The 13,213-nt window shown below is 48.3% G+C and overlaps 1 protein-coding gene across 1 annotated transcript in view; it reads right to left on the bottom strand.

Moving 5' to 3' along the window:
- Positions 1-397: 397 nt before the first annotated feature.
- Positions 398-13,213, bottom strand: part of epb41l4b (erythrocyte membrane protein band 4.1 like 4B) — a 26,129-nt gene continuing 13,313 nt past the window's right edge. Inside the window, exons 6-23 of the mRNA XM_045719006.2 lie at positions 12,941-12,993; positions 12,727-12,847; positions 11,337-11,424; positions 11,153-11,241; positions 10,999-11,068; positions 10,595-10,764; positions 9,638-9,750; positions 9,438-9,468; positions 7,730-7,763; positions 7,480-7,574; positions 5,542-5,696; positions 3,892-4,007; positions 3,698-3,808; positions 1,633-1,685; positions 1,381-1,539; positions 1,059-1,194; positions 791-918; positions 398-685 (exon numbers count right to left, since the gene is read on the bottom strand). Of these exons, the coding sequence (XP_045574962.2) occupies positions 622-685; positions 791-918; positions 1,059-1,194; positions 1,381-1,539; positions 1,633-1,685; positions 3,698-3,808; positions 3,892-4,007; positions 5,542-5,696; positions 7,480-7,574; positions 7,730-7,763; positions 9,438-9,468; positions 9,638-9,750; positions 10,595-10,764; positions 10,999-11,068; positions 11,153-11,241; positions 11,337-11,424; positions 12,727-12,847; positions 12,941-12,993 (1,786 nt within the window). The 3' untranslated portion in view covers positions 398-621. The remainder of the gene's footprint in view (positions 686-790; positions 919-1,058; positions 1,195-1,380; positions 1,540-1,632; positions 1,686-3,697; positions 3,809-3,891; positions 4,008-5,541; positions 5,697-7,479; positions 7,575-7,729; positions 7,764-9,437; positions 9,469-9,637; positions 9,751-10,594; positions 10,765-10,998; positions 11,069-11,152; positions 11,242-11,336; positions 11,425-12,726; positions 12,848-12,940; positions 12,994-13,213) is intronic.

The raw sequence follows: 13,213 nt of genomic DNA, 5'->3' as shown, positions 1-13,213 counted from the left end.
GTGTGTAGTGTGGGAGCGTGTTGTTACAGGGTGTGTAGTGTGGGAGCATGTTATTACAGGGTGTGTAGTGTGGGAGCATGTTATTACAGGGTGTGTAGTGTGGGAGCATGTTATTACAGGGTGTGTAGTGTGGGAGCATGTTATTACAGGGTGTGTAGTGTGGGAGCATGTTATTACAGGGTGTGCAGTGTGGGAGCATGTTATTACAGGGTGTGTAGTGTGGGAGCGTGTTGTTACAGGGTGTGCAGTGTGGGAGCGTGTTATTACAGGGTGTGTAGTGTGGGAGCATGTTATTACAGGGTGTGTAGTGTGGGAGCGTGTTGTTACAGGGTGTGTAGTGTGGGAGCATGTTATTACAGGGTGTGCAGTGTGGGAGCATGTTATTACAGGGTGTGTAGTGTGGGAGCGTGTTGTTACAGGGTGTGTAGTGTGGGTAGACATAAAACATGTTCCTTTTAAAATAACACTTAAGCAAAGTCTTCTGTATGCAAATCTAGAAAGGTTGACTGCATTATGTACAGTAAATGCTGAGTGCTGAGTGCAGCCAGTGGACATGGGACTCCTGAAGGTCGTCTCAGACCAGGTCCATGAGGCATCCATGATGTCACAGGGGTCACGGACTCAGAGCTCCGTCATCAGGAGAGCCCTGAGAATCTTCTCTCTGTCCAACCTCATCTCCTCCCCGCTAAACACACACACACAGATCATCATGAGGAATGTTACATGACTGGGATTTGTGTGTTAAGTGTGTCTGTAACCTGTGTGTGTGTGTAACCTGAGTGTGTGTTACCTGTTGGTGTGAGAGGCGAGGCAGGGTACCAGGGGAGGGATGGAGGTGTGGTAGTAGGAAGTGGAGAGGTGGGGAGAGGGAGAATGCTCACAGCATGGACTCCTCAGCTCCAGTGTCAGCATGTCCATCTGCAACACACACAAAACTGTTCAGTTCACAATCTACTATTATCCTGGTATTTGCTTAGAAATGACAAGGCTCTGATCCAAATGGACAAATGCTCTGCTATGAAAAGAGTGTGTTGCTGAGTGCTCTGGGGTGTGATGACCTGTGTGTTAGTTTCCTGAGGGTATATGGAGGGTTGTGTCTGGTTGTCCAGTGAGTTGTTAGATCCACACTTCCCAGTGCTCCGGGAAGAGATCGCTGCAAGGGCCTCTGGGAGATTGTCCTCGTCCTCATGGTTACTGAGGACCAATTACAGGACAGTGTTCAGCCACAGCATTCTAAATGTGTCACATGAGTAGTGAATAAGTGACATCATAGGTTTTTGTGTAGAGTGGCTAGGTTATGACAGTATGTTGAGTACAGGACACAGCTATGAGCATCGTATGGAATCCTAGAGCAGGTTGTGAATACCCTGCCATACTTACAAGCTGAACTGCCTGACCAGTCTTTTCCTGCGGTTGGTGTTAGGGTTAGACTTGGCGGGTCTGTCTGTGGTTGAGTTGTGGTCGGGGCGGAGGGACGTTTTCTCTGTGGTCAGACTGGAAGTGGCAGAGTCTCGAGAGTCCTGACTGGAGCTCTGATACCTGAGACACACATAGCATTATCATCCACCATCAAACACACACACACACACACACACACACTGGGAAGAGTAATGTATCACTGCTACTACTGGCCTGTCGTTGATCTCCTGACTACAGGTCTTCCCTCTGGGCGTCAGCGGAGCATCCTTCATCAAGAGAGGAAGAAGAGGAGAGGACAGGAGGATGACAGAAGAAGAGAAGAGGAGGATAGGAGAAGAGAGGACAGGAGGATGACAGGAGAAGAGAAGGATAGGAGAAGAGAGGACAGGAGGATGACAGGAGAAGAGAAGGATAGGAGAAGAGGAGAGGACAGGAGGATGACAGGAGAAGAGAAGGATAGGAGAAGAGGAGAGGACAGGAGGATGACAGGAGAAGAGAAGGATAGGAGAAGAGGAGAGGACAGGAGGATGACAGGAGAAGAGGATAGGAGAAGAGGAGAGGACAGGAGAAGAGAAGGATAGGAGAAGGGGAGAGGACAGGAGGATGACAGAGAAGAGGACAGGAGGATGACAGAGAAGAAGAGGACAGGAGGATGACAGAGAAGAAGAGGACAGGAGGATGACAGAGAAGAGGACAGGAGGATGACAGAGAAGAAGAGGACAGGAGGATGACAGAGAAGAAGAGGACAGGAGGATGACAGAGAAGAGGACAGGAGGATGACAGAGAAGAAGAGGACAGGAGGATGACAGAGAAGAAGAGGACAGGAGGATGACAGAGAAGAAGAGGACAGGAGGATGACAGAGAAGAAGAGGACAGGAGGATGACAGAGAAGAAGAGGACAGGAGGATGACAGAGAAGAAGAGGACAGGAGGATGACAGAGAAGAAGAGGACAGGAGGATGACAGAGAAGAGGACAGGAGGATGACAGAGAAGAAGAGGACAGGAGGATGACAGAGAAGAAGAGGACAGGAGGATGACAGAGAAGAAGAGGACAGGAGGATGACAGAGAAGAAGAGGACAGGAGGATGACAGAGAAGAAGAGGACAGGAGGATGACAGAGAAGAAGAGAAGAGAAGGATAGGAGAAGGGGAGAGGACAGGAGGATGACAGGAGAAGAGGATGACAGGAGAAGAGAAGGATAGGAGAAGAGAAGGATAGGAGAAGAGGAGAGGACAGGAGGATGACAGGAGAAGAGAAGGATAGGAGAAGGGGAGAGGACAGGAGGATGACAGGAGAAGAGAAGGATAGGAGAAGGGGAGAGGACAGGAGGATGACAGGAGAAGAGAAGGATAGGAGAAGAGGAGAGGACAGGAGGATGACAGGAGAAGAGGATGACAGGAGAAGAGAAGGATAGGAGAAGAGGAGAGGACAGGAGGATGACAGGAGAAGAGAAGGATAGGAGAAGAGGAGAGGACAGGAGGATGACAGGAGAAGAGGAGAGGACAAGAGGAGAGGACAGGAGGATGACAGGAGAAGAGGAGAGGACAAGAGGGATGTTAGCTTTTACACGGCTACTGCAAACACACACTCAATAGGGTCAGAACTCACTCTATAGACAGCCTCCATCACTAGGGGTCAGTACTCACTATAGACAGCCTCCATCACTAGGGGTCAGAACTCATTCTACAGACAGCCTCCATCACTAGGGGTCAGTACTCACTCTATAGACAGCCTCCATCACTAGGGGTCAGTACTCACTCTATAGACAGCCTCCATCACTAGGGGTCAGAACTCACTCTATAGACAGCCTCCGTCACTGTGTCAGAACTCACTCTATAGGCAGCCTCCGTCACTAGGGGTCAGTACTCACTCTATAGACAGCCTCCATCACTAGGGGTCAGTACTCACTCTATAGACAGCCTCCGTCACTGTGTCAGAACTCACTCTATAGACAGCCTCCATCACTAGGGGTCAGTACTCACTATAGACAGCCTCCATCACTAGGGGTCAGAACTCACTCTATAGACAGCCTCCATCACCAGGGGTCAGTACTCACTCTATAGACAGCCTCCGTCACTGTGTCAGAACTCACTCTATAGACAGCCTCCATCACTAGGGGTCAGTACTCACTATAGACAGCCTCCATCACTAGGGGTCAGAACTCACTCTATAGACAGCCTCCATCACCAGGGGTCAGTACTCACTCTATAGACAGCCTCCGTCACTGTGTCAGAACTCACTCTATAGACAGCCTCCATCACCAGGGGTCAGTACTCACTCTAAAGACAGCCTCCATCTGAGCTTTGAAGATGTTACACTTGAGATGGTCTGGAGGGCTGTGGGGAGAGGAGGGCTGGAGAGACTTCTCAGACAACTGCTTCTCCTCTGCCTGAGAGATGAGAGAGAGAGGCGGAGTCCAAATGTGTATTAAAATAACAGCTAAAATATGTCTGACCTGGTGTGTAACTGTACCTTGTTGTCCATGTTGACATGCAGTGAAGGCCAGGGAGAGGTGTTGCTGTCTGTCTCCAGGGGGTTGAGCAGACAGAGCTCCAGCTCATCTACAGGACAGGGAGGGGCTCTGTGTTCTAAACACATACACAGAGTTAACATATAACCTGGCTGCCGTGGCGTCAGTAACCTGGCTGCCGTGGCGTCTGTAACCTGGCTGCCGTGGCGTCTGTAACCTGGCTGCCGTGGCGTCTGTAACCTGGCTGCCGTGGCGTCTGTAACCTGGCTGCCGTGGCGTCTGTAACCTGGCTGCCGTGGCGTCTGTAACCTGGCTGCCGTGGCGTGTGTAACCTGGCTGCCGTGGCGTGTGTAACCTGGCTGCCGTGGCGTCTGTAACCTGGCTGCCGTGGCGTCAGTAACCTGGCTGCCGTGGCGTCAGTAACCTGGCTGCCGTGGCGTCAGTAACCTGGCTGCCGTGGCGTCAGTAACCTGGCTGCCGTGGCGTCAGTAACCTGGCTGCCGTGGCGTCAGTAACCTGGCTGCCGTGGCGTCAGTAACCTGGCTGCCGTGGCGTCAGTAACCTGGCTGCCGTGGCGTCAGTAACCTGGCTGCCGTGGCGTCTGTAACCTGGCTGCCGTGGCGTCTGTAACCTGGCTGCCGTGGCGTCAGTAACCTGGCTGCCGTGGCGTCTGTAACCTGGCTGCCGTGGCGTCTGTAACCTGGCTGCCGTGGCGTCAGTAACCTGGCTGCCGTGGCGTCAGTAACCTGGCTGCCGTGGCGTCAGTAACCTGGCTGCCGTGGCGTCAGTAACCTGGCTGCCGTGGCGTCAGTAACCTGGCTGCCGTGGCGTCTGTAACCTGGCTGCCGTGGCGTCAGTAACCTGGCTGCCGTGGCGTCTGTAACCTGGCTGCCGTGGCGTCAGTAACCTGGCTGCCGTGGCGTCAGTAACCTGGCTGCCGTGGCGTCTGTAACCTGGCTGCCGTGGCGTCTGTAACCTGGCTGCCGTGGCGTGTAGACCCTGGCTGCCGTGGCGTGTATACCCTGGCTGCCGTGGCGTGTATACCCTGGCTGCCGTGGCGTGTATAACCTGGCTGCCGTGGTGTGTATACCCTGGCTGCCGTGGTGTGTAGACCCTGGCTGCCGTGGCGTGTATACCCTGGCTGCCGTGGCGTGTATAACCTGGCTGCCGTGGCGTGTATATCCTGGCTGCCGTGGCGTGTATACCCTGGCTGCCGTGGCGTGTATACCCTGGCTGCCGTGGCGTGTATACCCTGGCTGCCGTGGCGTGTATACCCTGGCTGCCGTGGTGTGTATACCCTGGCTGCCGTGGCGTGTATACCCTGGCTGCCGTGGCGTGTATACCCTGGCTGCCGTGGCGTGTATACCCTGGCTGCCGTGGCTTGTATACCCTGGCTGCCGTGGTGTGTATACCCTGGCTGCCGTGGCGTGTATACCCTGGCTGCCGTGGCGTGTATACCCTGGCTGCCGTGGTGTGTGTACCCTGGCTGCCGTGGCTTGTATACCCTGGCTGCCGTGGCTTGTATACCCTGGCTGCCATGGTGTGTAGACCCTGGCTGCCGTGGCGTGTATACCCTGGCTGCCATGGTGTGTAGACCCTGGCTGCCATGGTGTGTAGACCCTGGCTGCCGTGGTGTGTATGTGTATACTCACGGTTCTTGCTGTGTGTGTGACAGTAAGTCTCCTGGCTGTTGTCGTAGTGTGTGTGTCTGCGGTGGCGATGGTGTATGCTTCCAGAGTACGGCGCCTCGTTCTCCTCAACACTGAACTGCTGCTCCCCTCCCAGGACAGGACCACTCAGAGGGAAACTGGGGACAGCACATCACCCTCAATCAAACACACAGTCCAGAAACACTGAACCAGACCAGCACCCTGTTCCACCTTCATTACCACACAGTAACACCAGTTTTTAAAACCTCTCTTTGGTACACAGGCTGCTGAGGGGAGGACCGCTCATGGAAACCACGTTTGATAACATTCTATGAGCCCGTCTTCCTCAATTAAGGTACAACCAGCCACCTGTGCTTTGGTAGTCTGTGTGTGTGTGTGTGTGTGTGTGTATGGCACATCATTTTAACAGTCATTCAGTGTGTGTGTGTGTACACGTGTACATTATTCAACTTCAGTGAAGGAGTTTAAGCAGTGTGTTTATTCAACAAGGCTGTAGCAACCAATCTAAGGCTGGTTGTGATAAGAGGCAACAGGAAGGAATGTTGAGGATGTAAACACAATCAGCATGAACACAGGTAAACAAGGTCATCAGAGCCTTTCTATTGATCTATGTGGGTTGATTAAGCTGAGCCAGAACCCCTCACACACAACATTCATGTCTCTGAAGAATAAAGGCAGATCTGCAGCGGTAGACTCAAGACTTCCATAACATGACATCCTATTGTAATGTATATATTGTAATGTATATATCGCTGATAAGGATTTAACAAGAACATGTTCCTTCATCGTTTAGCTGAGATCGCCGAAGTCGCTATATTCCCCTACAGATGTAATGTAGAACCATGTGATCCCTAGTTACAGCAGTTTATGGTGACAGACTACTTCACACACTCAAATGATTGGCATCTTACATTCAAACAGTGAATCCTGATCTAGGATAACTTTTCAAAACATGAAGTTATTTGGCTTGCTCTAAAAGGATTTGGCTAAAAGCAATTCTACCCGCTAACTGGGCAGAACAATAATGTCGCGGTATGATTGTTTTGTAAAGCATAAACGGAATTTCCATCTTATCCAGTTACATTTGAGGACTTGGTAGCATTCAGCCACTAAATTATTAACAACAATTACATGAACTACCAAGGTACTGAACATCAAACCTCATGGTCCAATCCACTAGGAGAGAGATCTCTCTATGTTCTCTGTGTTTAAAGTCTCTCTGTCTGTCTCCACAGCATGGTGGTGGTGGTGATCTGATGGAGAAGACACATGGTAGACAAGGCTGGTGTGTAATGATGGTGATGATGAGGAGGAGGATGGCGAGGTATTTTGGTCCATGAGTCCACAACCAGTGTTTCTCTGTCCCCCAGTCTCTCTCCGTCTTCTGTATTCCAGTTGTCTCCTATGCATGTGCGTATGTGTTAGAGTTTAGATTTAGAGGTGGGTTTAGGACAGGGTCCTGGGTCAGAGCTGTAGAGGTCAGGGTGGAGGGGTCAGAGTGCAGTCATGACCTTGTCTCTGTACACCACACTGATGGATCCTGGGAAAGATCCGCTGGTCCTCTCTGGTACTGACCGATGACTGGGCTCTTGACTCACTGCTACTGCGGCAGGCGCTCTGGACATGGGAAATGACACACACACGGTACGCACACACGGTAAGCATACACACACACACACACACACACACACACACACACACACACACACACAGCCTGTCTAAATGATGCAACACATGAATGATGTAACAGTGATATGAAGTGAAAGAGACATTCAAAAAGAAAAAGACAGTGGAGATACCTGGCAGAGAGAAAGAGCACCTCTGAAATGAGAGAGAACTCTGGGGGCTGGGGGGGACTCACTATACACCATTAAGACGTCAACTGCCTTACCTGTGTGTGTGTGTGTGTGTCTGTCTCACCTGTGCGGGGATGTGTGTCCTGAGTGTTGTAGGTAGATGGGGGGAGTGAGGGCTGGGTGCCAAGGCTCATGGGCTATAGGGATGTTACGCTGGTACTGAACAGAGACAGATGGAGAAAAACACAGAAAATAATATTCAGTTGAATATAGCAGATGCATTGCCATGGTAATCAGTCACAAAGGTATCCACTGACGTTTTCCTTTTTAACCTTCATATCCAAGAGGAACCATTGTGTGTGTGTGTGTCTTACCGGGTGTAGACTAGGTTCGGGGCTGGTGTGGGAGCTGAAACAGAACAACATAACTGCTCAATAAGGTAACATTTACATACAGATCATTAACCGAAACATATCTTCAATTTACATACATTGTTATAAAATGTACATCTTGCTCTTTAACATGAATAGAAGCGTAACATACAACTCCTCCTGAAAGTACTCACACCCCTGGACTTTCTCCACTTTGTTGTGTTACAGCCTGAATTAGAAAATGGATTAAATATAGATTTGTTTTGCTCACCGGCCTACATAAACACCTCACAATGTCCAAGTGGAATTATGCTTTCAGAAATGTTTACAAATTAATTACAAATCAAAAGCTGAAATGTCTTGAGTCAAGAAGTATTCAACCCCTTAGTTATGGCAAGCCTAAATAAATTCAGAAGTAAAAATGTGCTTAACATGTAAAATAACTTGCATATTTCACTGTGTGAAATAATATTTTTTTTAATGACTACCTCATCTCTGCAGATAATTGTAAGGTCCCTCAGTCGAGCAGTGAATTTCAAACACAGATTAAACTACAAAGACCAGGGAGGTTTTACGCCACCTCACAAAGAAGGACACCTATCGGTAAAAAAATAAAGCAGACATTGAATATCCCTTTGAGCATGGTGAAGTTAATAATTACACTTTGGATGGTGTATCAATACACCCAGTCACTACACAGATACAGGCGTCCTTCCTAACTCAGCTGCCAGAGAGGAAGGACACTGCTCAGGGATTTAACCATGAGGCCAAACAGTTAAAGAGTTTAAGGGCTGTGATAGGAGAGAACTGAGGATGGAACAACATTGTAGTTACTACACAATACTAACCTAATTGACGACGTGAAAAGAAGGATGCCTGTACAGAACACAAATATTCCTCCTGTTTGCAACAAGGCACTAAAGGAATACTGCAATGTGGCAAAGCAATTCACTTTTTATTCTGATTACAAAGTGTTATGTTTGGGGCAAATCAAATATGCAACACATCACCAAATACCACTCTGTATTTTCAAGGATAGTGGTGGCTGCATCATGTTATGGGTATGCTTGTAATTGTTAAGGACTGGGGAGTTTTTCAGGAAAACAATGGAATGGAGCTAAGCACAGAAAAATCCTAAAGGAAAACCTGGTTCAGTCTGCTTTCCAGCAGACACTGGGAGATGAATTCACCTTTCAGCAGGACAATGACCTAAAACACAAGAACAAATCTATACTGGAGTTGCTTACCAAGACAGTGAATGTTATAGTTTTTACTTAAATCTGCGGCAAGGCTTGAAAATGAAAATGGTTGTCTAGCAATGATCAACAACCAATTTGACAGAGCTTGAAGAATTTAGAAAAAAAATTAAAATAAATAAAATAGGCAAATGTTGCACAATCCAGGTGTGGAAACCTCAGAGATTTACCCAGAAAGACTCAGCTGTAATCGCTGCCAAAGGTGATTCTAACATGTATTGACTCAGGTGGTTGAATACTTATCTAATCAAGATACATTAGTGTCTAATTTTTACAAATGTTAGAATTTTTCTTCCACTTTGACATTAGTATATTTTGTGTAGATCATTGACAGAAAGTTACAATTAAATCAATTTGAATCCCACTTTGTAATAAAATGTGGAAAAGGTCAAGGGGTGTGCATCCTTTCTAAAGGCTCTGTAATGCTTGGTTGTCCTGTGCTCTCAGGGACCCACCTGATATGTGGTGGTTTGGCTGGAGAGAGGGCTGTGGAGAGAGAGAAAGCCAGGTTAATCAGGTCAGTGAATCAAGCACAGGAGAATTGACATGGGAAACTGCCTGTATGGGTGTTTTACTGTATGGGGGAACTGGGAGCTGTAGGGATGTAGAGCTGTAGGGTAGAGGCGATAGTGTGTACTGGGGAGAATATACCAACCCTTGCCACCCAGTGAGTGAGTGCGGGAGGGGTATCTCTTGCTGGGTCGCCTCTCAAACGTACTGGCCCTCCTCAGCCTCCCTCCGTGGGTAGCCTGGTACTCAGTCTTTCCACTAGAAGGAGAGAGAGAACACTTTAAAGGGATACTTCAGGATTTTGGCAGCGTGTCAGATTAACTCGTTGATACCATTTGTATGTCCCTGCTGGGAGCTGTAGGGATGTAGAGCTGTAGATTATAGGCTATAGTGTGTACTTGGGAGAATATTCCAACCCAGTTTAAAGGAAGTTGCTAACTAGCGTTAGCGTAATTACTAACTAGCATTAGCACAATGACTGGAAGTCTATGGTAACTGCTAGCATGCTAGTAGATATCATAGAGTTCCAGTCACGCGCTAATGCCAGTTAGCATTGGCTCGTGAAACTGCTGATAACTTCCTTAATACTGGATGCAGATACATACAAATTATATCGTTGAGTCAATCTGACTCTGGGGAAGTAGATAAAGGGCTTCATTGCTAAAACCCCCAAGTTTCCCTTTAACGACGATGAACAGTAGCTGTGATCTCTGTATTTGGCATGTCAGGATGTACAGAACATTTACATGACTCAACATACTGCGTCCCTGTATGGTGGTGATAGATGCATGGAAGTGTGTATATCTGAAGAGGTCATTTCAGTTTGACATGTAAACAAACGGCATTTCCCTGTAACCATAGCTTCCATCATGTAACCATAGAGACAGAACTTGCATCTCGGATGGCGCACTAGTCCTCTTTTAGTGCACTACTTTTGACCAGAACTCTACCTAGTCTCAGAGTGCATCCAACATGGCACTCTATTCACTATATAGTGCACCCTAGAACTCTGGTCAAAAGTGGTGCACTATATAGGGAATAGGGTGCCATTTTGGGCACAACCTCTGTTGTAGAGTTGAGTGTCGGTGCGAGCCCCACCCACCTGAACCTGAAGCGTGATCCAAGGCGTGTGAAGTCACTGCTGGAGGCCTTCCCAGTAGTGGGCTGGCGCAGCCGGAAGAAGGCGTGGCTCTCCACAGCACATTTCCACAAGTGTTTACACGTCTTCGAACTGTCCAACTGGAACACAAAGGTGTGCTCCTGCTCCCGCCCCTAAACACACAACAGCCAATCACAATCAAACACCACTGACAAAAGCAGTCCAAATATTTCAATGTCAATGAAATGGTCCATGTTGTGAAGTCAAAAGGTGAAATAGGGGGCGATCACGTACAAGTGTGTAGCCTGTAAATGTGTGGTGGTGTGAAATGGAAATGGTTTTCTTTGCATATATCAGACACCCTCGGAGAGTGGGGTCATGGCCACGGGTATTTGTGTATTGCTCACCTGATCATCGTCCTCCGTCACCACTAGGGTGAGTCGACTCTTTTTGAAATCCAGGCGGGTGATCTTGGGCCTGGAACACACACACAGTTGACATTGCAGACTACGCAGCTGTTTTCAAGAATATATCATTGTGTTTTGGAGTGTTCATGTTTACCAGAAGAAGAGGCCTATCTTGGTGGAACCCTCAAACACCAGGATGCCAGTGGGAGTGAGACCCAGAGCGTACTCCGCTCCGTCCCTTCCCTGAGGACAACACACAGTCACACACGCTCAGCGCTACTCTACAACACAACTCTCTTCAAAAACATCACACTGACAACAGCAGCACACGCACCAACCTTGACAAAGTGCATGTCCACTCCGTACAGCTCCAGCCATTTACACTTGTTAAGGAAGCTGGTCTCTGCCTGGGATGGATCCTTACCCCTGGGGAAACAAAACCACATGCTCAGTCTCTCTCTAACACACATACCCTGCCCTCTGGGTGGAATGTCCTCCAGATTTCTTGCAGTAATCCAGTTCAGATGTACACAACAGATTAGGGCCTAGGGGTTTATCTGGCCAATAGAGAGAGAGCGAAACTCAGTAGGGTTTCTCGCTTTCACTGGTGTCATGTCAGCTCAGTGAGCCCCAGTGTGTGTGTGTAATCTGTGTGTGTAATCTAATCTGAGATTGGAGCGATCATACACTAGCAGGGTTAAATACTGCCTGGATTCAATCAAGACGCTCCTGGGATTAATCCCTTGATCCATCACACAGACAGAGGCAAACAGAGAGAGATTGAAAGAGAGGGTGATTTACATAGGTTTGATACAGCACTAGAAAACACCAGAGTGATACACTATCTGAGTTGTTAAAGAACCAGACATTGTTCATGTGATTATCACCTGTCCTGTGTTCTTATCCAGACACACCTACAGTCTGTTCAGACAGACACCAGTGAAGATGTCCTGTGTTCTTATCCAGACACACCTACAGTCTGTTCAGACAGACACCAGTGAAGATGTCCTGTGTTCTTATCCAGACAGACCTACAGTCTGTTCAGACAGACACCAGTGAAGATGTCCTGTGTTCTTATCCAGACACACCTACAGTCTGTTCAGACAGACACCAGTGAAGATGTCCTGTGTTCTTATCCAGACAGACCTACAGTCTGTTCAGACAGACACCAGTGAAGATGTCCTGTGTTCTTATCCAGACAGACCTACAGTCTGTTCAGACAGACACCAGTGAAGATGTCCTGTGTTCTTATCCAGACAGACCTACAGTCTGTTCAGACAGACACCAGTGAAGATGTCCTGTGTTCTTATCCAGACACACCTACAGTCTGTTCAGACAGACACCAGTGAAGATGTCCTGTGTTCTTATCCAGACACACCTACAGTCTGTTCAGACAGACACCAGTGAAGATGTCCTGTGTTCTTATCCAGACACACCTACAGTCTGTTCAGACAGACACCAGTGAAGATGTCCTGTGTTCTTATCCAGACAGACCTACAGTCTGTTCAGACAGACACCAGTGAAGATGTCCTGTGTTCTTATCCACACACACCTACAGTCTGTTCAGACAGACACCAGTGAAGATGCCCTGTGTTCTTATCCAGACAGACCTACAGTCTGTTCAGACAGACACCAGTGAAGATGCCCTGTGTTCTTATCCAGACACACCTACAGTCTGTTCAGACAGACACCAGTGAAGATGTCCTTTTGGATGGCGTTTTAACTCACCTTAAGTCCACCCACTTGTTAAAGATGTCTGCCTCCATGGTCTCACTCTGATTGGGTGTGAAGCGAAACTCTGACACCAGCTCAGGAGAATGCTCTAGAGGGTCACAGTCCCCCAGCTCACCTACACACACAAGCACGCACACGTTATAGTCAGAGGTAAAAGAAACACGAATGCTGATTCCAGAGATACCGTAGTGTGTAAATCATCACCTACTCTGTAAGCAGTAGGCCCCCAGGTCTACTGAGACATCATATGGACACTTCAACCTGGAGGGAGAGAGGAAGGTTCCAGAGCAGAGAGATCACACCACACACACCGCATGCAGTGTTACTTCCAACACTGTGTTTGTGTGTATGTACAGTGCATTCAGAAAGTATTCAGACTCCTTGACCTTTTCCACATTTTGTTACGCTACAGCCTCATTCTAAAATGGATTTTTTTTTAAAAGTCCTCATCAATCCACACACACACACACACACACACAAT

This window comes from Salmo salar, chromosome 05 (genome assembly GCF_965601325.2).
Source record: "Salmo salar chromosome 05, fSalSal1, whole genome shotgun sequence".
NCBI classification, from domain to species: Eukaryota; Metazoa; Chordata; class Actinopteri; order Salmoniformes; family Salmonidae; genus Salmo; species Salmo salar.
The sequence above is the reverse complement of the archived record's forward strand: the minus strand, read 5'-3'. Positions and strand labels throughout refer to the sequence as shown.